The sequence below is a fragment of the Rhizopus delemar genome, genomic scaffold (assembly GCF_000149305.1).
Source record: "Rhizopus delemar RA 99-880 supercont3.10 genomic scaffold, whole genome shotgun sequence".
Taxonomy (NCBI): domain Eukaryota; kingdom Fungi; phylum Mucoromycota; class Mucoromycetes; order Mucorales; family Rhizopodaceae; genus Rhizopus; species Rhizopus delemar.
The window spans coordinates 931,215-954,064 of record NW_027137836.1 but is presented as its reverse complement, the minus strand read 5'-3'; the positions used below and the strand labels follow the sequence as shown (position 1 = coordinate 954,064).

At 37.6% G+C, this 22,850-nt stretch overlaps 8 protein-coding genes across 8 annotated transcripts; 4 read left to right on the top strand and 4 right to left on the bottom strand.

Moving 5' to 3' along the window:
• Positions 1-568: 568 nt before the first annotated feature.
• RO3G_12325 (uncharacterized protein) lies at positions 569-1,411 on the bottom strand (the record flags this gene model as incomplete). The annotated part of the gene is made up of 1 exon (XM_067666909.1): positions 569-1,411. The coding sequence occupies one exon, from the start codon at positions 1,409-1,411 to the stop codon at positions 569-571; it is 843 nt and encodes a 280-aa protein (XP_067523010.1).
• Positions 1,412-6,351: 4,940 nt separating this feature from the next.
• Positions 6,352-7,616, top strand: RO3G_12324 (uncharacterized protein; the record flags this gene model as incomplete). Its single annotated transcript, XM_067666908.1, has 2 exons — positions 6,352-6,926; positions 7,379-7,616. The coding sequence occupies 2 exons, from the start codon at positions 6,352-6,354 to the stop codon at positions 7,614-7,616; spliced, it is 813 nt and encodes a 270-aa protein (XP_067523009.1).
• Positions 7,617-8,157: 541 nt separating this feature from the next.
• Positions 8,158-8,662, top strand: RO3G_12323 (uncharacterized protein; the record flags this gene model as incomplete). The annotated part of the gene is made up of 3 exons (XM_067666907.1): positions 8,158-8,276; positions 8,339-8,585; positions 8,633-8,662. The coding sequence occupies 3 exons, from the start codon at positions 8,158-8,160 to the stop codon at positions 8,660-8,662; spliced, it is 396 nt and encodes a 131-aa protein (XP_067523008.1).
• A 2,304-nt stretch (positions 8,663-10,966) lies between these two features.
• RO3G_12322 (uncharacterized protein) lies at positions 10,967-11,584 on the top strand (the record flags this gene model as incomplete). The annotated part of the gene is made up of 3 exons (XM_067666906.1): positions 10,967-10,989; positions 11,140-11,182; positions 11,378-11,584. 3 exons carry the CDS (start codon positions 10,967-10,969, stop codon positions 11,582-11,584), a joined length of 273 nt encoding a protein of 90 aa, XP_067523007.1.
• Positions 11,585-12,007: 423 nt separating this feature from the next.
• RO3G_12321 (uncharacterized protein) lies at positions 12,008-13,957 on the bottom strand (the record flags this gene model as incomplete). Its single annotated transcript, XM_067666905.1, has 9 exons — positions 12,008-12,155; positions 12,207-12,361; positions 12,410-12,664; positions 12,719-13,192; positions 13,253-13,318; positions 13,390-13,473; positions 13,563-13,649; positions 13,701-13,828; positions 13,951-13,957. The coding sequence occupies 9 exons, from the start codon at positions 13,955-13,957 to the stop codon at positions 12,008-12,010; spliced, it is 1,404 nt and encodes a 467-aa protein (XP_067523006.1).
• A 1,818-nt stretch (positions 13,958-15,775) lies between these two features.
• On the bottom strand, positions 15,776-16,760 carry RO3G_12320 (uncharacterized protein; the record flags this gene model as incomplete). Its single annotated transcript, XM_067666904.1, has 2 exons — positions 15,776-16,326; positions 16,448-16,760. The coding sequence occupies 2 exons, from the start codon at positions 16,758-16,760 to the stop codon at positions 15,776-15,778; spliced, it is 864 nt and encodes a 287-aa protein (XP_067523005.1).
• A 3,804-nt stretch (positions 16,761-20,564) lies between these two features.
• RO3G_12319 (seryl-tRNA synthetase) lies at positions 20,565-21,515 on the top strand (the record flags this gene model as incomplete). Its single annotated transcript, XM_067666903.1, has 1 exon — positions 20,565-21,515. The coding sequence occupies one exon, from the start codon at positions 20,565-20,567 to the stop codon at positions 21,513-21,515; it is 951 nt and encodes a 316-aa protein (XP_067523004.1).
• A 420-nt stretch (positions 21,516-21,935) lies between these two features.
• RO3G_12318 (uncharacterized protein) lies at positions 21,936-22,715 on the bottom strand (the record flags this gene model as incomplete). The annotated part of the gene is made up of 4 exons (XM_067666902.1): positions 21,936-21,958; positions 22,060-22,266; positions 22,459-22,571; positions 22,621-22,715. 4 exons carry the CDS (start codon positions 22,713-22,715, stop codon positions 21,936-21,938), a joined length of 438 nt encoding a protein of 145 aa, XP_067523003.1.
• Positions 22,716-22,850: the final 135 nt, after the last annotated feature.

Genomic DNA, 22,850 nt, shown 5'->3' with positions numbered 1-22,850 from the left:
CATCATTCGTATTCCCCCCCACCCCCTTCTCCTCCCCTTTCTTTTTTTTTTTTTAAAAAAAAATCATTACAGCAACCAGAAAAGAAAAGAAAAACTTTTTGAAAGTAGCAGTTGTAAATAAATGAAGCATGTTTGCTTTTCTATGAAACCATATGCCTTTTCCCCCCCCCCTCCCAACCCTTTCCCTTTCCATCTTATGATACAATAAAGATTAGAATATAAAGCATCTCTTTTTCAGAAAGAAGTGAATTGAATAACGAATGATTTTTTTATTGAAGACATTTGGGTTATATACCATAAATAGTTTATCTACAGTTCCTGTATAAAATAGTATAGAAAAGGAAAGGGGTTGGGGGGTTCTTTTTTTTTTTTTTTTTTTTTTTTTAATTGTCTACAGAGTAAATATGTAAAAAGTTCCAGAATATTTAAAAAAAGGGGTGAGAGGGCATAGATTTCTTTTTCTTTTTTTTTAAAAAAAAAATAATCACACACAAAAAGTTATATAAAATAGTGAAGGGGAAGAAAATATACATAGATTTTCAAGGAAGAAAGGAAAGGGATGGGGGTTTTAACAAAGAGAGGTTATGTCGGGTGGTTTCTTTTGTTGAGGTAATTGAATGATGGATTGATAGAATGCATGCTGGATGATGGTTTGTAAACAAAGAGAGCTGACATGAATAAAATACGAATGAAGCTGATGATTTTCAAAGAACAACAAGGGATCCAACACTTGAATTTCTTTCTGGATGACTGTCGGTGGTGACAAGACAGGACGAACCTCTTGCTTGGGTGGATGATCTGGCTGGATCGTCTTTTTGTTTTCTGAAAAAGACTGGAGCAGACGCACCATGGACGGATCACGACAGCAATCCATCAAGTTCTTCTTTCGTCCGTTCACACAGTCCATGGAGGCACCCAAGTCGATCAAAGCCTTGACGACGCGCGGTCGGTTGAGAAAGACGGCGAGGTGAAGTGAAGAGTTGCCTTGACCATAGAGATGATGAATAAAGAGCTTGAGTTCCGATGGCTTGGTATGAAGCTTGAGTTGGTTGAGCAAGAGGAGCACGGTGGGTTCGGAACTGGTTAATAATGCGAGTTGCAACGCATTCAGATCAGTCAGTGATTTGCCTAGGATCCTTTGTGCTTCGGATGCCAGTTGACTGTTGGCGAACCGGACCAGGTTGTGTCGGTGAGAGGCAGGTAGAGAGCTTGGATCGTTCGCGACTCGTTGAGTGAGTGCGACACGAAGGATGTGTTCTTGACGAAGATCTTTAAAGAAGGCCAAGAGATTCTTTCGGTTGTCTTCTTTAATTAAATTTTGAAGCGTACGCCAGAGTCTTGCTGGTGAACAGCATGTGTTGGAGTTACAACCTTTGTGTGTCGGTGGTGGTTGACCTGTGTCCACCTTCATTTCCTTTTTTCTTTTTTCTTATTTCAGTAAGTTTGAATAGAATGGATGAAAAAAAGAGGACAAGGAAGAAAAGGAAATCAAGATTGGGAAACAAAAGGTGTTATTTATACATCATTTGAGAAAAAAAAAATAATAAAAATAAATAAAAACAAACAAATCATCTTCATTTACCCTTTCGATCTACCTTCCCCCCCCCCTTTTTTTTTATGAAATCTTTTTTTTTTTTTTTTTAATTCGTATGCATCGATAGTTTAGGAATCCCATGAAACAAATAACAAAAAAAAAAAAAAATAGACGGGATGAATCCAACCAGGCCTCTTTTTTTTTATTTTTTTTTTTTTATTTTTTCTTTTGACAACCCTTTTCAGGTTCCGAAAGATGGCAACCTTTCTCCTTGCTTTCGGTTGTGTACCCAGCTTTCAAAACTTTGCATAAATTGGATAAGCTTCTGCCGCTCCCCCTTTCTCATTTACCGTTTATGCACAAACACTCAAAATCTGACAATCCACCGCCTGTCACCGGGTCTTTTTTGCAGCTTTTTATGGAAACTATTCCGAATGACGCAGAAGATCAGGTGGTCATCCAGATTGTTATCATGCTTTATTTATACACTTGCCTATAGCAAAGAGAAAGAAAAATGAGAGGGGAAAAAAAAAAAAAAGAAGGCCATTGGAAAGTCTTTTTTTGAGTCTGATTACCTCTCTTTTTTGCTTTATTCATTCGTTTGAGTCATAATAATATTTTGATCATCACGAAATAAAAAGAATAAAACATGTTAAAGAAACGATTGGAAGAAGAATGGGACAATTCAGTTGTCAACATAAACTTTGGCTTATGAAAGTGATCGAGATGACTGTAATAAAGTAGTGTGCTACAAAACAGATTGTTCAACTATTAATAACTCTATTTCGGATTCCATTTTTTTTTTGGGTGCTTCTTAGAATACTCAGACTACCTTCATGCTTGAATGGACCAAAAAAAAAAAAAAAAAAAAAAAAAAAAAAAAAAAAAAAAAAAAAAAAAAAAAAGAGCGGGGAAATAGAATCTTTGTTTATAAATAAATTGGTTCATTTCAAAATGAGTTTTTTTTTATTCGTTTCATTATTATTAGATTCTATCAATTTGTTTTATTTGTTTTACAAGTTCACTTTCCCCCCCCCCCTTTTTTTTTTCTGAAACAACTCAATTCGACCTAGAACCTTCTCCCTACAGAAATAAACTTTTTTTTTCTACCTCGTCGTTCTTTCACCTCCCTCCCTTTTTTTTTTGTCTATCGGATAAAGAGAGAACAATCGGGACCTTTGTGTAGCATCATCGGTACGATGCAGCACAGACAGTGTTGGGTTCTTTTTCATACGTAATGTGCTCAGTCCATAATTCAATTCGTGATAAAGTGACACATTCAACCTGTCTTTATACTCAGATTGGAAAATCACAATGTCTTTTCTTCATTCATGTTTCAAAATAGTTTCTTTGGTCTTTACTGGATCGTTCAGGATGGAATTCCTTTTTATTTGTCAGCGTACGACTTGATCACTGTACCTATCCACTTCAACCCCGAATGATAAAGACACAAGTCAGGGCCCGTTTCATCAATGACTGGATGGATTCATCCATTTCAAATCCTTCTTTCAACATCCATCCTTTCTTGTCCGTGCTCTGCTTTCGACCTGTTGATTCAAATACTCCATTCGTTTACAATCAAAAGCATGGTTCTCCCCTTTTTAAACGACATCACTCTTGGTCCTCTCCAAACCAGCTGTCTTTTGCCAGTGTGGTTTGGATAGGTGTTGTTTATTGTCATCTTAGTATCATTACTCATTGTTTTCATTTTTCTTCGTCACTACAAATCCGTATAGATTTTTTGTGATCATGTTTCATCCAAATCAACACTCACCTTTGCCCCCTTCCCTTTCGAGCATTCAAAGGTCAGCATGAGCCATGGAGAATGATTCCTCTTTTCATCCTTGTGTGATTGAAATCAAACTTCCATCCATCTTTATGCACTCTCTCCCTCTTCTCTACTAACCTGCTTTAAAGTATATGATTGGTTACTTGAAAACTCCCTTTTTGATATGCATGCGTCATCTTGTTGGCTCATTTCGTTGGACTTGTTTTCAAACTGAACACTCCCTTTGACTTGTTGTATCGCTTGGATCCACCGTGAAAACAAATCAGTCACTGTCGTTTTCAATTGAATTATTTCCTTTCTTTTTCGTTTGCAGAGCCTGGGTGTGTGTGTGTGTGACAAAAGTGTTCTATTGGCTGATGATTGCTTTATGTTTGGAAGCAGAGAACCTTTTGCATGATCCAAGTGCGTACGCTGGATGATCTTTTGCTTGTTAGTAAACCAGTTCATGTCCTCTTTATTCTTACATCCCTTTCTTGTCTTGGATAAGCCCTAATGAAATTTAATTTCATAAAAGACTCCTTCTGAATGTCACACGTACTATGAATGAAAGAAAACAAATAGAGCCATTCTCCGCCCTTGATCAACATAAAACATGTGTCACTGCCTTGTTTACATTTGAAAAGAAAGATGGAATGTTTTGAAGAATGAATTGTAATTAATATGCAGATTGTTTCTTGTAAGCAAATGCATAGATCAACTCTATGTACATCTTAAAGGTACAAGGGTTAAAATCAAGTGAAATAGAACCTCATCTTCTTTTGGAATTTTATCGTCCACATATTCTATTCAATTCACCACCTCTCCTTCTTTGACAGGTTATCCAATCCATTCCATCTGCAGATCCTCTCTCTCTCTCTCTCTCTCTCTCTTTCTTTCTCTGCTCTTGAGCATTTCACTGGTCATAATTCCTTACAATCGTTTGTGTTTGAAATTCAAGATTTTTGGAAAATAAAATTCAATTTTTTTTATTGTCAGCGTTCACTTTTGTAAATTAAACTTTTCTTAGCCATAAAAAAAAAAAGGAAAACAAAATATATCTTTTAAGCAGATGCACTTTATGCTCCATGGAGAATGGTATCTCTGATCTTTTTATATCTTTAAAAGTGTATAAATCTCCCCTGTGAGGTAGTTGGTATCTTTGCTTGATATTTCCAGCTAATCTCTTTTTGGAAACTGTGTATGCAGTACTTTTTCCAATCCATGGACGCCTGCGATTTATTTTTTTGGCACTCAGCAGTTTTCAATTCGCAGATCCTTCGTGGACCAATCATCTGTTCAATCCTATTCGAACTGAATCCTCTTTACCACCCCATAGAGACTTCTATCAGGTCTTCACAGGGTCAGCTCCTTCTCAATTGGAGCTTGAAGCATGAAGGATGTTGCTATTTTCCAAATACTGTTCTATTGACCTTTTTTACTCTTGATCCCAAAGGGTTTTTTTTTACTATATAAAAAAGGATGAATGAATACAAATGCCCCCCTTTTTTTTAAATTTAAAAACTCATTTTGAATCTTTGACTTTTTTTGAGGATTTTATATCAAGCGAGTTTATTTTGAGTTGGTGTGTCCCACTGCTCCTAAAGAGGTTTGTTGAAAAGATCCCTGAATTGTTTCAATATCGCAAAGCTCTTCTTGACCAACTCAAGAATGAAAAGGAAGTTGATAATAATATGAATGGGGTTTGTAGTCGATTGGCTATCATGTGAAGACCCAGATCAGATCTCGGCAGACTGCAACATTGAGGTCTACAATTCCAAATTGAAAAAATCAAGACCGTGTCACCACCCATGCAAGAGAACCTAAAGAAGACCAAGTCAAATCGATCACTCTAGGTGAATGTACTGATATAGCCCTGTGCCCTGTAAGGACTCTAGGTGGATCCATAACGAGAACCACAAACTTTCGGCATACATTGCTCTCAACTTTCCTTGAACAAACAGACATCACTACTTTATCCATTCAACCCACCACTCTTGCTGATATTGACACCACTTATTTTCAAGCACACCCCTATCAGATCCGCTTCGAGTACAAAAGCTGTAGATCTTGGATATTCAACACAAGACGTCAAGAAACATGCCAACTGGAGTTTGAACCCTTGCACTTTAGAAAAATTTTATGACAAGCCATCCTCACAAGCACCATTCAGTACTGCTACAAGTCACAATTTTTTTTTTTTCTTCAAACAGTATTACATTCGAGTTCGGAGTGGAGTCCACTGAGATTAGTTTAGGTACGACAAGCCATACCAATGTTGACGTAACAAAGACCGAAAATGTGATACATACCCGTCCATGGTATCGTCCTTTTTAGTAGAATAAACATTGTCCCAAAAGACAAAAAAAAATTGAAAGAATGCTTAAAAGATATAAAGAAAGAGATCATTCGTTTATTGTTACTGTACATCTTTGGACAATAAAGCATGGCTCAGGGAGCATGTATCACATTCGGTCTTCATTACGTCAACATTGGTAGTCTACAAGTCATTGTTTTTTTTTTTTTTTTTTCTGACTTCATGGCTAAGAAAGTTGAATGATTCAACAAAATTCAACCGTCACAGAAAAGGTTGAATGCACTCGAAAGTTTTGATTGGTCAAAAGAAAAATTTGAATTTCAAACACAAACGGCTGTATAAAGAAATCAATTGAAAATGGTGTAGTCGATCGGAACCAAAATAATAAATTTACCAGCCTTCTTTTAACTATATTTAGATCTTCTTTGGCTGTGTTTCTATAAAAAATAAATTCAAAAAGTCTTGCCAGATTTTATACATTTCTTTTTTGTAAAACATAACCCATTTCTCTTTTTTGTTTCAATTTTAAAAGAAATAGCCTTTTATATCTTTCTGTTAAAGCAACCCCCCCTCTTTTTCTTTCTTTACCCTTTTTCGACTCCTCTCTTTCCTCTCCCCCCCCCTTTTTTTTAACCCGAAAAAGAAAAGGTAACAAGAAAGATAGCTTATATTTTTTTTTATTTATTCAACATCATTTTTAATAGAAAATAAATTTGTGAAATAAAGTACAAATAAATGAGAGACAGCTTGCTCAAGATGTTTGGCTCTGTTAGACTCGTGCAAGAAGTGACAAGATCAAACCAAGCTATTGCACCATCTCCTTCCACAGACACAGAATCTCATCTTGAATCTTTTAATTCATCACTCACAGAAAGTTCTGCTATTAGCAATACAACCCCTATCACAACAGAGATATCAATTGTGGACAGTACAAATAAGAAGAAGCTGACTGATAACCAGGATCTTACTCGAGCAACCGTCCATCCAATGTCAAGTCCAAATGAAGAAAATGTGCAACAAACAGAAAGAAAAAAGCATGAATCCAAACAAAAAAAGCTTTATTCACAACCCACCAGCTCCACGCTATCGATACCCATTAAACCCACCTCGTCTGTACACAGCACCAAATCACGTGAACACCGTCCGCTCTTTTTCAACACGCCCGTTCAGCAACCGCTGATGGCCAAGACGCACGCTCGAAAAAATTCGAAATACAGCAAGCGACACTACCGTGCTCGACAGGCCTCGTTTTCTTCTGTACGCAAACACCACACGAGAGCCGAAGAAGAAAAAAAGGGCAAATCACACAAGTTGCTCTGTCTCTGGCCGCTGCCGATCGCCACGCGCTACATGATCCTCATCGCCCTCCTCCTCTCCTTTCTCCGATCGCTCCATCTCGTCTCTCTGTCCTGCGCCGCTCCTTCTTTGGTGATCTATCGACTGAACCTGAAGCATTTGATCCTGTCGCCCTTTCTGTTCGATTGGACCCTGCCGAGTGTCGCGTTGTATGGATGGAATCTCTTGATCCTCGGCTTATTTGAAGAATCCCTGGCGCACATGATCGGTGGCACCCGTCGCTTTCTCTCACTGCTGCTCGTCTTGCTGACGACGGTGTCGACGCTGAGGCTTGGCCTGGGCTATCTGTTCACAAAGTCCACCGGTTGGGCCGTACCTTCGTTATTCTTTAGTAACGCGATGCATGAGTGCAACCAAGGTAGGGGAACGGCTGGTGACTGACAGAATACTAACGCACCCCTCATAGGCCTTGCTCCCTTTCTCTTCTCGCTCCTCGTCGTTCAATCGCTCTGCATCGACGACAAGTACATCTTGATTTACGGACCCAACGAATCCAGCCATACCCTGACGCTACGCAAAGTGAGCCTGCAGCTGGCCATGACCTTGGTGAACTACACGACCCAGAACATCCTGTGGTGGTCCCTGTCGGGCCTCCTCGCCGGCTTTCTGATCACGCTCTGTCTCCAGGCGTTGCTGGCGTATGAAAAACGAGAGGACTCGGTCCGGGTGAAGGAGGTGAGTGAGTTCATCAGCCTGGAGCGATACCGTCGGACACCGCTCTGGCGCCTGATGTGGTCCACGGTCAAGAAGAGCGCGGGGGTCGTGGCGATCACGCTGCCGATTCTGATGACCTGGAACGCGTATTATACAAGAGACATCCCGATCACGCCCGCCGAGCTCGCCCAGGTGTCCCAGGAGAGGTACCTGTTCACCTTGGTGTTCATGACCGCGCCCCGTCGCGGCGATCCTGCCTATCTCACGCGCACGATCGACTCCTACCTGGCCAACTGGCCCGAGAACCCGCCCGCGCATTCGCCCTACCACCGGATGCAAGCCATGGTCTACACCCACTTTTCGCATCATGCCCAATACGATCTTGCCCGAGCGCACTTTTCGAGCACGGTCAAGGGCCAGAGGTACCTGAAGTGGGTGCGTGAGGACGGTCGGGAGCTCAATCAGAGATTGCATGTCGCCAAGGCCCTGCAGCTGGCCACACAGCAGTTTGAAAGTACGTATTATGCTCTGATGGAAGATGATTTCCCCGTCTGTGGTCCACATGCGTGGCATGAGATTGAAAAGGTGATTTACAAGGCTCAAAAGAATGTACCTCATCACTGTGGTATTTTTGTTGGCACGGGTGGAAGGTAAGAACACGATACGCGTCTTGTGCCCCTCTAGCTCACCTCTTTTTTTTTTTTTTTATCAGTGGTCTGTTTCTAAAACCCGAAGTGGCCCGTCTGGTCTCTCGGCTGCTGCTGCACTATGTCGATCGACCACCGGATATCATCATTCAGCAGTGTCTGCTGGGTGAATTGCCCGAATGCTCGACTTGTTCGGATTCCTTGGTGACCAGCAAAACTTTATTAATGTATCATATTGGCTATAATACCTCGACAAGTGAAGATAGAACCTACAAGAAGAATGAATTCCAGTGTGGATGGCGTCATCCCTTTGTAAGTGGGCAAGGATCCAAAAAAAAATTTAGACTGACTCTTTATAGAATGGGGATCCTAATGTTATTACTTTATAATTATAATCTCTTAATCTTTTTATAGAAAACTGTTTTGTACACTATATTTATACACTTACGTTTTATTAAATTAATTTATTAAACATTCCAATCTCCCTTCCCTGGCTATCGTTTATTTTGTTCATCTTCAGTCACAGCGCTGATCTTTGTGAGACCAAGCTGTCTGTGCGATCGCTTGCCGAGGGCTCACAAACAGTGGGGAACACTAGGATTGTTTTCTACATCAACCAAACCATAAAAAGTTACTGCTATCAACAACCACAGATTATACACACACCAACTGACATTATCACTGAATCAAAACGCATGTTGCTATTTTATCATAGTGGTCCGCCATCCTACAATCTATTCCTTCTTTTTTTTCGAAAGGTATATATCAACGACTGAAGAAGACTGTCTGAGCCAAATAGCAAATGGCTTGTTAAATATAAAGTGTGTGCACTTTGGAGAAAAAAAAAAAGGGGGGGGGAGGACGACAAGATGTGTTTGTCCGTGTCAGGTAAGGATGTGACAGAATCTTGGGGTCGGTGAACACAAGTCTTTTGTTCATCTACCTATCGAGGAGTATGGATCAAAGAGGAAAGGAATCCGCTGAATAAAACACACATATGCTCACTGGAAACCTCCCCTTCTGTCTTTGTCTCAAAGGTTATGTTAAACGAGATATTGTGTGAATAGCAAAACGGACAAGCATGAGCCATTCTTTTTCTTCTTTCTCGTTTTCAATTTAGTATTCGGGCATTTAAAAAAAATACTACAAAATCATGCTTTCGATTTCTGTCTTTTCGCCCTTTTATTCTGCAAATGAGATTTATAAAAAACAAGATTAAATATAAAGCACCCTTCAACATTCAAAAAAGAGGTTTGGTTTTCTTTTGAGTTGTGTCATTTTAAAAACAATCTAAAAAAGAATCAGCATTTAGTAAACAACCATTCTCTGTTTATATTCATTGGCCCTATTGTGAGAGGTGATCTATTCTGAACGTATTTGATGCTTCCATTCTATTGACTTTTTCTTTTTTTCTTCAGTAAATGTACATATTGTAATTTCAACAAATATGTTAATCCAAAGGATCCGCCTCATGATCGACTTGTGAAAGCAATGACAAAAGAACTCGAATATTTTTTAAATCATTCAAAATATCAACTGAAACATAAAAAAGTTCATTCAGTTTATTTTGGTGGTGGCACTCCAAGTATATATATAAAAAAGAAGAAGAAGAAAAGCATTTCTTATTAAGAAATTTTTGATTAGGTTTGGCTCTGGTAAAAAAAAAAAAAAAAAAAAATTAAAGCTATCAAAGAAAATAACAAATTTCAACTCAGCCTTCAGCCATTGAATCGTTATTAAGGACATTGGACAAACATGTTGATCTGGCAGAAAATATTGAAGTAACATTAGAAGTAAGCCATAATCTACTTTTTTTCTTTTATTTTTTTTGCTAAAGCAATAACAGGCAAACCCCACAGTGAGTGAATGAAAAGATTTTTACTTTCTTTTTTGCTGATAAAAAAAAAAAAAAAGTCGGTAGAACAAGAGAAACTTAAACAATTTAAGCAAGCTGGCGTCAATAGATTATCTTTGGGTATACAGACTTTTAATAACAGGGACCTCAAATTACTAGGAAGAGATCATTCAACAAAGGAAGCGTTAAAAGCGTTGTCGTCTGCAAAAGATATATTTGAAAAGGTTTCATTTGATCTTATCTATGCACGTCCAGGGCAAACAATAGAAGGTATTTTAGTAAAGATATCCCAATGTACAATATCTCAATTACTTTCTGTAGATTGGAGAAAGGAGTTGAAGGTGAATAATTTTATAGCAATTTTGCTTTAAGGAGGAAAAAATAGCTCAATATTCTAATACTACAGGATGCAATGAGTATAGCTGGTGACCATTTATCAATGTATCAACTAACTGTAGAAAGAAGTTCACCGTAAATATATACTTTACTGTAAAGAGAGAGAGGGAAAAGGAATGATTTAAAATGACGTTCATGACATAGATTACACAAACAGTACTTGAAAGGATTACTTCCTATCATTCCAGACGGAGACATAGCAGCTGAAATGTATGAGGAAACCATCAGAATATCACAAGAGTCTGGCTATACTCATTACGAGGTTTCAAGTTATGCTAAAAATCAAAAAGCAATGAGTCGTCATAACTTTTCATACTGGCAAGGAATGGATTATTTGGGTCAGTTGTTTTTTTTCCTAAAATAAAAAAAAGGGGCAACTCACCTTCACACCCTATAGGTATTGGCCCGGGTGCTCACGGAAGATTGACAGATGCTGTTAGCAATGAAAGAGTTCGAACTTTTGGAGTAATAAACTAAAATGGCACGAAAAGAAAATGATATGTAAACATGATTTATAGGAATTTCACCCAGACAAATACATGTCATTGTGTGAGAAAGAAGGAGAAGGGTAAGACAGTGTGGATGAATAGCTTTTAAATAACCCATTTTGATTAGCATTCGTAAAATCACGCCTATTTCTTTTCATGATATGGCTGAGGTAAGCAAGAGAGATCTGCTGAAAGAATATGGATTTTAATTTCAAAAAGGAATTGATCATGTTTGGACTTCGTACACGTATGGGAATACCAAGATCGAGATTCAAAGAGTTGACTGACGGAGAGTCCCTTGACAAAGTAATGATAATAGAAAAAAAAAATATTGACAATTGTCCTTATTGAACATTTTATAAAAGTTTCTGGATAAAGAACAATTAAACATGTTTGTGGAAAATGGATTTTTGGTGGATGAACAAGGGATTGTTGACGACAAGATAGAGACCTATGTTCCTCGTGAGCTTCTGTCTCAGTGGACCCATGGAGGAGGCATCAGGCCTACAAAGAAGGGTCTTCAGCGAATAGATTATATTTTACCGCGACTTCTTAAGGAACCATCTGAATAACAAACACCCTTTTTTTTTTTTTTTTTTTTAAAAAAAAAAAGACATGTAAAGTTAGAATAAATAATAACATTGCTTAATGCTGCACCCGTTAAACACATATAGTTCAAATGTGTCATTTTGGGGGAAATAATGTTGTTAAAGCTAGAATAGATGATGGCTTACAAAACATTCTTGAAAAGTACAAAAAGGATAAATACATAAAGGCTTATTGGCTTAAAAGAATGCTATGTCGCCTAAATAATTTATTTTGAAAGTGTGTCCAGGATCAATGTTTCTACATAATGAGGCACTGGTATATTCCATGATTTACATTGATTTAATAACTTGATGGCAAGAACTTGTACATAACTCATTATATTTTTAAGTAAAGGAATCTCCTACATTTCATTAAGCGTTAAGACAAGGCGTGCCAGTTATCTTTTTTTATATATATACCTTGTCAGACAAAGCCTTACTCATGTAAATGTCTCTAAACTTTTGAACAGCATGTAAACTTTCAGTAAATCTGTTGAATGTATTGAAGAGAGCCACAATCTCGCTTCTTTCAAAGAGATCAGGGTTTGTGCTTGGGCTAAAATAAAGCGTTAGGTTTTTTGTCAGTGATTTGTCATCAATTACTTACTTTAAGGAGTTATCCTCATAGGAAAACAGTACCTTCAATGCAGTACCTAACCCTACAGTTTGAAGTTTACCCCAAAGTCTACACTTTTCACATCCGACACAATCCATGATTCTAGAAACGTTTCTGAAATGCTCTTTGAATTCTTTCTTAAGTACCTAGATAACAGCCAATTGTTAAAGCTATTCATATCAATGTAAACTTACATAAGCTTCAGGGCCTCGGAACATTGATTTTTCATCAAAAGTGGGTGGACAGGATGACGTGCTTTTGATTAAGCTTTGAACCAAATGACTTGTTTTTCCATCATCTTCAGAATCTCCAGTTCTAAATTCGTAATGCTCAAGGTATGGGCCAATTTTGTTTACAGCTCTCAAAAGAAGAGCATAGGTAAAGTAGACATTTTGAAGACGCTCAGGATGGGACCCAATACGGTTAACAAAGCAATCAAGATTAGGCTCCTATACATGAACATTAATAAAGCATAGCTCATCTATTATTATAACCGTACTCACCCAAACACCGGTCTTTTGATTAAACCATTCGTCACAAATGTGAATTGATATAGAAGAGTGAAGACCGGATACCAAGCGATAATACACTCGCTTCTCTAAACAAACCTCATCTTCACTATTCTCACCTCCATCCGATTCTTCAGCAAGATCATTAAGAAATTGATGTAATTCAGCTTTATCTTTTGGTACATGGGCAAATGGATTCAATGGCTTCGTTGTTGTTGATTGTGATGATGCACCGAGGTTCATGACATTATTACAAGTCTCACATCCTTCTGTCATACGATGAACAATGTCAAAACAATTTTCTTCATAGACCGCTTTCCACACTCGAGCGGCTGATGGGCCAGCATATCCAGTGAATCTTTCGGGATTTTCTGTCAGATCAACATACACAACGCTATCAGAATCAAGCTTGTCATCAACCACACAAAAGTCTTGATCTTTATATGTACATTTTTCAAAAGGGGAAAGCTTTTTTTTTTTAAAAAAAAAATAAGGTTTTATTTTTATAAAATATTTTAATTGACTTACTGATTTTCCTTGTGGTAATTGAATTGCACTTAAAGCAGCTTTCCTCCAGTCTTCGGGCAACACCTCCTACCAAATTAAAAAAAAAATTAATGTAAAGCAAATTTCCATAAAAAGAAAGATTGTTTTCTTGGTTCTACCTCATCAGTCGTTGCCACAGAGCAATCACGATTAGTACATAAAGCATTTTCATCCCAAAAAGGACAATCTTTCCAAAGATCAGCCTATAAGGAACACAACAGTAAGCATGATGTATAATTCACAAAAAAAAGCTTAGGCTTACTCTATAATATTTAAAGAACTTTGTCTTTACAAGGTTTTGTATTTTGTCAAATACATCATTTTGAACACTTTCGATACTTTTGTAGTCACAACAGGCATCTTTAATTTGTCCACTTGGCTAATACAAGAAAGTAAGTAACGCAATAACATATTGCAACTTTCTATTTACACTGCAGTAACTTTCATCGATCTTGGTAGATAAAACATTTTCAACAAATTTGACAGGTTGAGGATCTTGCAGAGGACGTTGAGGGCCTTTGGCAGTGGATTGGAGTGTAGGCAGAACAGCAAAAGATGCTATAGTGAGTGTATATAGTAAGCCTTTGCTTTTCATTATAATGCTTATAAAAAAAATCAAGGAAAGGAAAAAAAATGCAGAATTATATATGTCTTTTTTTAATATTATTACTGTTTAAAACGTGGCATTTTTATAATAAAAAGTCACCTCATGCGTAGTATGCTATTTTTACTGTACGTACTTTTATAGTCCGAATGAAAGTCAGCAAAAAAAACACCTAGCAACTACAATGCTACTTTTTTTGGGTGAGGTTGCAGTAAAAATAAATAAATAAAAAATGAATATTTACACTACAGAATGGCACAATAGGTTCTAATGAAGTGCAATAAAGCACGGTTTTTATTTATTTATTGAAAATATCTTTTTTATTGAATTGAACACAAAAATTATTTACAAGATTGTATTATTTTCTTGTAGACATTAGAATATTCAGCCTAAATATTCTTGTGACTTTATCTGGATATTAATTGTATGCAACTGACAAGTATCTCTTCCTGATTCGTGCTATATTCATTTTTCTACCAATAGAATTTTGACAGGCCCCGGCATACCTAGTCCGTGGATTATACATTAAGAAGAATACCATAAACGCTCCTATTAATTATGATTGTCTCTCTTCTCTGCACTTGTTTTTTAATTCTTATCTTTGATGAATAAAGTCAGTCGTAAATAGGTTGTTAGTGGGAATGCAAATAGCTGGATTTGATGATTACATTCACTAAATGACTAATGTTATATTTAATACAATTTCTTCTATTGCTAACATTGAGCGCAATTCGAAATCATATTCATTATTACTTACTTTTGCTGTTTATAAAACATATATCTGCATTAGGGATTCATGCTGAAGTGCAATGATATGTGACTTCTTAACTGTTGATTTCGATTATGAAGTTGATATAGCATTGATCCATATATTCCTCATGCATGGAAGAGTCTTCTTCATATCCCGTCTAGAGCGAGTAATCTTTGTTATGAACAATTGAGCATGCTTGTATCTCAATTCAGGATGAAACAAGTGTAATATTTCGTGGGCAATTCAATTTGAATTGGGAAAACACCGGAGTAAAACCATTTATGAACAATTTAAGGAAGAAAGTTTATTGCAAACGGCTTTGTCCATTAAGCTCAAGAGGGGAAAAAACATAATTTTAAGCAGCTACATTTAATGTAACTTGGTAGAATGTAGCGAACAACAGGTTTCATGAATGATCATGATAAGTTGTTTTTTTTTTTTTTGTAAAAGGAGGATTTTATTTAGGTGCCGCAAGGCGTACACCATTGTAAGCGGTAAATACAGTACAATCAGTTTCTTTGTTTTTTGTTATTTTTGCTTTTCTATCCGTGCTAAGTTTGATAATGTCAAAGAAACCTGAGGTTGGGAACTAGGAAGAAACACCCTAAGGATTAGCCTTGTAGTAAACGACTATTGTTTTCTTTGTGAATCTTGAGGATTTGCCTAGTGGCTCTTGCTACTACTTCCTGAGGCCAGAATTGATGGTCCTCAAAAATAAATTTCCAGTGAATTTGCCATAGAGAGAGCAGCACAGAAGCTATGATACCCAAGTATGTCATAGAGAGTGAAGAAGTGACTTCAATGACAAAGTAAGAAGGAAGTTGAATGAGACTATAGGTCCACTTGGCAGGGTTAACGAAAAAGCGAGAAGAGATCGTTTGCCAGATGTCATGTTTGAAGGGACAAGGCCAGACAAAGTGTTCTTCAGAATCGACACCACCACAATATACACAACCAGGATCGGGAAATCGGGCTGGGATTAACTGGTGAAGACGTTCCTACATGGCATTTTGTGATGATAAAGTCTCCAGAGTAACGTGCGAGCTCTGTGTGGGATAGATGCCTTCCAAAAAAGGCGCCAGGCAGTAGGACTCGCGCGCAGATATGATGCTGATAACGTAGATGAGTAGGGTAGCTGAGATTCGTGAAACTATTTCGTGTTCAAAGAAGCAATAGGAGTCCCATCTGGTAAAAGTGAGTCCAGGATGTTGTCAAAGTCTGTTTCAGTAAGCGCCGGAAGTGGTAGTACTGACGAGATCATGTGGATCGAATTGTGTGGACATTTAAACTGCTGGAAGAAGGTGGTTTCTTGTGTGCGACATAGTTGAAGCTGTTCAAAGTAATTCTTGTTCTTAGAGCGAAAAGGACCCGAAGGTGTGGGAGATCTACGTCGAAACTTACCACAAGCTATACCAAATTCATATACATGCTTGACAAAAATTCCAGACCAGTAGGAAGCCTTGAAAACCTGATTTGGCATGAGCAGAGAAGGACAGACTTGAGTCAGTGGAAGTTCACTGACCATACGAAATATCGAAGGCTTGCCAATCAATTTGGTAATCAATTTTATCCATCGTTTTGAACAATGAGTTGAAACAGCCAAAGGACTTGATTGTGCTTGAACGCATGTTAGGAAGCAGCAGAGGTAAGATATGAGAAGGTGAAACTGAGAAAAGGCGCAAGCAGTGTCGAAGAATATCACTAATGAAGGTGTCATAATAAGGTGGATCAGAGGAGGGAAGAAGTAATGGCTGCAACCATCGAAGTTGTAGAGCTGCATGTTGTATTCCAGGATCTAAAATGGCAAGCCCGCCTTCCTTACGTGATCGTTGGCATGTTTGGAAACTGACTGCAGGAAAGCTTTTGCGTGCGAGAAATTGAATTACAGTCGAGCGAACCTTACCAAGGTAGGACTGAGGAACAGCAAGAACACGGATAGTATGCCAGAGCGGACCAAGCAAGAGTGTATTAGCGACTAAACTACGATCAAGGATTGACAGTTTGCGTTGAGCGAGTATTTGAGCACGTTGCTGTAACTTGAGCAGGAGGTTATCAAGAAAACTAGAAAGCTGGGTAGTTGACGCTGGTGAGTGGATAGCCAAGGTATATGGCCGCTGTGGAGTTTGATCGATCATGCTACTGTGTTATACCATGGGAAGACAAGACGGATTGCCATGATCGTTGCGGTTGTCCAGATAGCGAGATTGCCAAAGCTTTACGACAGTTTAGGCAAGCATTGGATGCCCGAGAATAGAGAGCCAAGATATCGATTAAAGCATGAAGCTCACTAGGATCGACTAGAAATACAGCTATATCATCAGCGTACGCCATACTTTTGAGGACAGGTGCTTGAACCAGAGAATTTGTCAACCGTGTGTCGGAGCCCTCTTGGAAAAAAAAGCCGGGAATAGAGGGAGAGGCGTATATGGTACGCAAAAGAGGTTCAATAACAAGATTAAAAAGCAGCGGCGAAAGAGGGTCTCATTGGCGAAGTCCACGACTCTATGAAAAGGGCACCGAAAGGAAACCATTAACATTGACGCATATGGAAGTATTGAAGAACAATGAGGTTATGCAAGTGCTCAATTGAGGAGGTAAACCAAAACGTGTTAGACAGGCATGGAGATAATCTGGATGAACCCGATCATACGCTTTTTCTTGGTCTAATAGCAAACTGACTCCAGGAAGTTTGTACCGTCGGGCGATATCTATAATCAGTAGAGCACAAAAACCATTGTCGCCAATAAACCTACCTGCCATGAAGCCAGTTTGATGAGGATCAATCAAATCTGAGAGATATCGAGTGAGGCGTGTGGTAAGAAGTCGCGTAAATATTTTGGCGTCAGCACAGATTAAAGAAATAGGTCTCCAATTCTTTAGTTGACTTCTATCACCTTTCTTAGGAAGAAGGATGATTACTGAGCGTTGCCAAGTTGGTGGATACTTGCCTTCTCTAAGTGCTGTATTAAGAACACGAAGAAAGAATCTACAAATAAACGGGTGATCGAATAATAGTCTCAGTATGACATATGGGATTCCGTCCCCTCCAGGGCTACTCTTGGTAAGTGTGCGTTGGAGTCATTTATTTACCTCATCCACTGTCCAATAGTTGATAAAGTTCTCGTGAACGTCAGAGCTGATGAATGCAGAGTCTGGCACATGAGCGGGTAAGTCTGATGCAGCTTGTTCAGACCGTATGATTTACGCCATTTCCTATAGTAGTATTCTTTAGTCTCGTATGCTTGTCTCATTTCCGCTGTCCAAAAGTCCTTTAATGGGTCAGTTTGTTGGCATATGCGTCCACGGATGTTATCCAGTGATATATATACTGCTTGGCAAATGTCATCATTTAGTTTTTTAATAAAATCTCTTGCTGACTGTTGATTATGAGGCTGCTGTTTATCGTTTTCGATCGACATTGATATGCTGTTGGCTACATTTTGAAAACTTTGAATATATTGATTCCTTGTTTTAGCATCCTGCAAATTTGTGAGTTTCCAAGTGGTACGTGGTTGTTGACTGTGGGTTTCTGGTAATATGCTGGGATGATATGAGAAAGACATCATCTTGTGTGCAGAATCCAAAGAAAGATCTTCCCGTATTGTTAGAGATGGGTTACATAGTTCAGTATCGCTCATGAAGAAATCTATAATGCTGCTACCTTGGTGTGCTATAAAAGTGGGTTTTCCATATGCAAGGCGTTGGTTCCATAAAATTAAATTGTGTTCTTGTAACTACCTATATATCGCATTTCCTCTGGGGTTTGTAGAGTTATCTCCGGTATAAGATCCCATTCTTGCATTAAAGTCGCCACATGGGATGGTATGCTTGACATCGGGCGTTGTACGTGGTAAGTAATCCAGGACCTGACTGACAACTTGATTGTCAAGTGAGGGAGGAAGATAAACAAAATCTACAAGAGTGTCTGCAATAATGAAGGAGAGTTTGTATTGAGAAATCTACATGTCGTCGTCGTTCGGTAGGTGACGAACATGATATGAGCAGGTTGTGTTGATAAGAAGACTGATACCTTGATGACCTTTAGCGGCTAGGGGTTGTAGTTTGATACCATATGTGTGAAATCGTTTCCAGTGAGTAGGGTATTTGTTAGGTGGCAAAAGCCAAGTTTCAGTAATAAGAAGAACCGAGGAAGATTGGGCAAGATGGAGTATTGGTGATATGGCCTGTTTTGCTAGGCCAATGGCATTGAAGAGAGTAATAGTGATTGGACTCATATGGAGACTGTATCATCCATAGGAGCCGTGGCTTGGTTTATGTCCTTAGTTTCTTCAAAGATGCTCATGTGATCATCATTGGAGAAGAATATGTCGGTATCTTGCTGTCTGTTTATTGTTCGTGTTGGCAAAGTTTCTTGTAAAAGTCATTTGCTGATCCAGCCCTTTGAATAAAAGTATCAGGCAACGGCAAATTTGACTGGGGATCGAATATATTGTAGAGCTCTTTCAATGCGGTTGCAGTGGTGAATAAAAGCAAGATCTTCTCGCTCTGCAGGGGGGATAATTTCTTTTGGCTTAATGACATTAATTTTTTACAAAGTGAAATTTATTTTTTAGGAGCGAACATTCAATTTTCGCAAAATGACAATATTTGCCGTTTTCACTGTCCCTGCTTCCTAACTAAAATATTAATAGATCAAGAAAAAGTTGATGTCTTTTATTTTAAATACTTTACACTTTGCAACTTGCTAATTTATATTTTCTTTAATGGGTAAAGAGATTGTAAAAGGCGAGTTATCAATCATAGTTGCTTTGTGAAGCATTACATGTTCTCCAGCCTCGTAATAAAAACTCATAACATCATAAATGGCGGCAGCTGGCTCTCGGTGGTACTTTAAATCGCTTATCTCATTTTGATCCTTTCAGTTGAACTAATTTCCCCAACAACAGCAGATCTTTGTAGAATAAACAGTCTTTTTAATTACATGGAAAGCTCAATTAAACTCATAAGCAATTTATGACCATCAAATTTGATTTATACTGAATCGCATTATAGAAGATATTGGAAAGTATATTGTGCAGCTTACACAATCTGTCAAATTATATGAATCTTTCAATCGCGCTCTAGAAATGTAACTCAAGTCAACATACGTTTAAATTACTGTAACTTGTATTATATTAGAAAGAAAACCCCAATCAAAATTGATTTATTCATGGGACTCTTCTCATATTAATAACCGTTTAGCTTGCTTTTTTCAGAATCGCCTCTATCAGGGATAGAATAGATGGCCTTCTTGGCCATCTTGTTATTCTATATGATGTCTCCATGCCTATATTCTAAAAGCTTGTAAAGGCAGCCTTTAGGCATCATACTAATGTCTTTATTTTGGTTCTCATATTTTAGTCTTCATGATTCTTTGAGATGCACTAAGTTCATTTCTGTTAAAAGACTATATGAAAATATTGTCGAATAGGAAAAAAACGGGTTGATGCTAAGATATGAAGCATCTTAAAAGCTCATCCTTTTATTTTTAATTTTTCATACATAGGCTTATCGTATTATATTGATGTTTCTAAGTTATCTATTTTCAGGCAATTTAAAAGGTTATACGATAATGTCCTTTAATAAAAGGCAATACTTTATAGGAAGGTTTACGACCTTTTTTTTTTGTAGTGCTTACATTAAATTTATGATAGTCCGACATTTTCTTTATTTCTTTAATGTTACCAACTAGATCTACCATTACACGACACGGACTTCAACCCTGTCGACGATGGGTATCTACAACTGTGAATAATAAGCAAGACAAGCTTCACTTTCAAATTAAACCTAAATTAGATTATGCTTTTTTGACTTCAAACAAGGCAATCATGACACAAAACATGTCAAATAGAAAATATAACAAAATAGACATGGACAAATTTTCACAATTGTATCAAAAACGACTCGAAGTGTACAACCAACTAAAAGGCCTTAACACAATGCGTAATGACATTTCACTTACTATCAAAAAGACAGCCGCTGGATCTGAAAGACAAGGCTTGATTGAGAAGGGAAAGTCAATTAAAGCAAAAGTAAAATCGACTGAAGATCAACTTAAACAGATTGAAGCCGATCTGCTCATCAAGGGTTTACTGATTCCCAATACCACACATCCAAAAGCACCTATTGGATCTGAAGAAAATGCACGTATCCTTAAAACAGTAGGCATTCAGCGTATGGAAGAAAGTTTGAAAGATCATATTCAGATAACAACAGAGCTCAACATACTTGATCTTGAACAGGCAGCCATCACAAGCGGATCTAGCTTCTATTATCTTCAAGGAATGGGTGCATTTTTAGAGCTTGCATTGATTAACTACGCTATGCATAAGGCAGCCTCAAAGGGGTTTTTTGGTGTCTTGACACCTGACATTGTTCGAACCAGTATCGCCTATGGTTGTGGATTTCAACCACGAGCAGATGAGCATTCACAGATTTACGATATTCGATCTAGCAATGAGCCCCTCTGTTTAGCTGGTACGGCAGAGATTCCCTTGGCTGGAAAATTTGCAGATAAGACTTTACTTGAGGCTCAATTGCCACAAAAGTTAGTTGGCTTTGGACATGCCTTTCGAACAGAGGATGGTGGTCGAGGACAAGAACCAAAAGGTCTATATCGCGTTCATCAGTTCTCAAAAGTAGAATTATTCGCAGTCACTACACCTGAACAAAGCGAAGAAATGATGGAAGAAATTCGAATGATTCAAGAAGAGATGTTTACTGAACTTGGATTATGCTTTAGAGTACTGGACATGCCCACAGAGGAATTAGGAGCAAGTGCTTATCGTAAATATGATATTGAAGCATGGATGCCTGGGAGGAAAAATTGGGGAGAAGTAAAAAGACATTGGTTATCATCCAAAAATAAGTATATTGACTATTCAATATAGATTTCATCCACATCAAATTGCACAGATTATCAATCTCGTCGATTAGGTATTCGTTATAGACAGGCACACAATGAAAATCAACAGATATTTTGTCATACATTGAATGGAACTGCCATTGCAGTGCCCAGAGTAATTATCGCTTTATTAGAAACATTTCAACAAAAAGATGGGTCTGTACTTATACCAAATGTACTGAGAAAATGGTTACCTGGCGAGCCTGAATACTTGAAATAAAAACTTTATTAAATGCTTATTTTTACAAAGTAATATTTAATGCTGTCTTTTTTTTTGACTACAAACTAAGAACGTGAATTACATTATAAAACATTATTATTGCTGATTTATTTTCCATATACGCGTTATTATTTGTAACTATATTGAAGTTCTTTTATTTAAAGACGTTCTCGTCCAAAAAGTTTTTCACTTTTGTTCCAACATCAAATCTAATCAAGGAATGAGTTGCATTAATAACTTGGCTATTCCAGCTTTCTTTTACTATAAAGCAGTCAGTGGTTACAGCAACAACAATGTTTTTTTCTTTTACCTGAAGGCATCAATCGATCAGATACATATTTCTGTGAATCAGACATGTAATTTCTTGTCACTGCAGGAGCCTTGTCAAGTGTGGACTTTACATTATCTAAGCTTCGTTGGAGATCATCTTGTCCCTTCAAGAATGAATCTTTATATTTGTAACTAACTGCTGTTGCCAAAGCTAGACCAGTGAATAAAGTAAAAAGTCGAGGCATCTCTACGTAAAGAAAGGGAAAAAAAGTTTCTAGAAGGTGCGTTAAAAAAAATGCAATTCCGACTATTTCGTGAAGGAACCAAAAGTGAAATAATAGTTTAGCCTTTTCTCTTATCGTCAAAGAAAAGAATCTATTTATTAATAAATATCTACAATACTCAAGCTTCACTTATTTTGAATAATCCTAGTTTCTACCACTGCGCTCATGCAACACATTTTTTAATTCACTAGCATGCTTATATTCTCCATTTCCATCTTTTAAGTCTGGGTTTGGACGAGTGTTTTCCATACTCCCTAAAGAAGTATAACTAATGATCGTTTTTAGATAATGCTGCTCATATATTTACTAAGTTTTACCCTTTATCATATAGAGAACAATAAGGAATATCAAGTCCAAGCAAGAAATCCCAAATGTCTTTATAATCCCAATCAACAATAGGTTGCACTCTCATAAACTCTGGCCATCCTTTGTCCGTTTTATCAAAATGTGTTAGATTTTCTAGAAAAAAACAAAAATCAATATCAACTCTCCCTTTTTTTGTGTAATTTTTTTGTTTTACCGGCATATGGATCAGTTCTTCTAATAC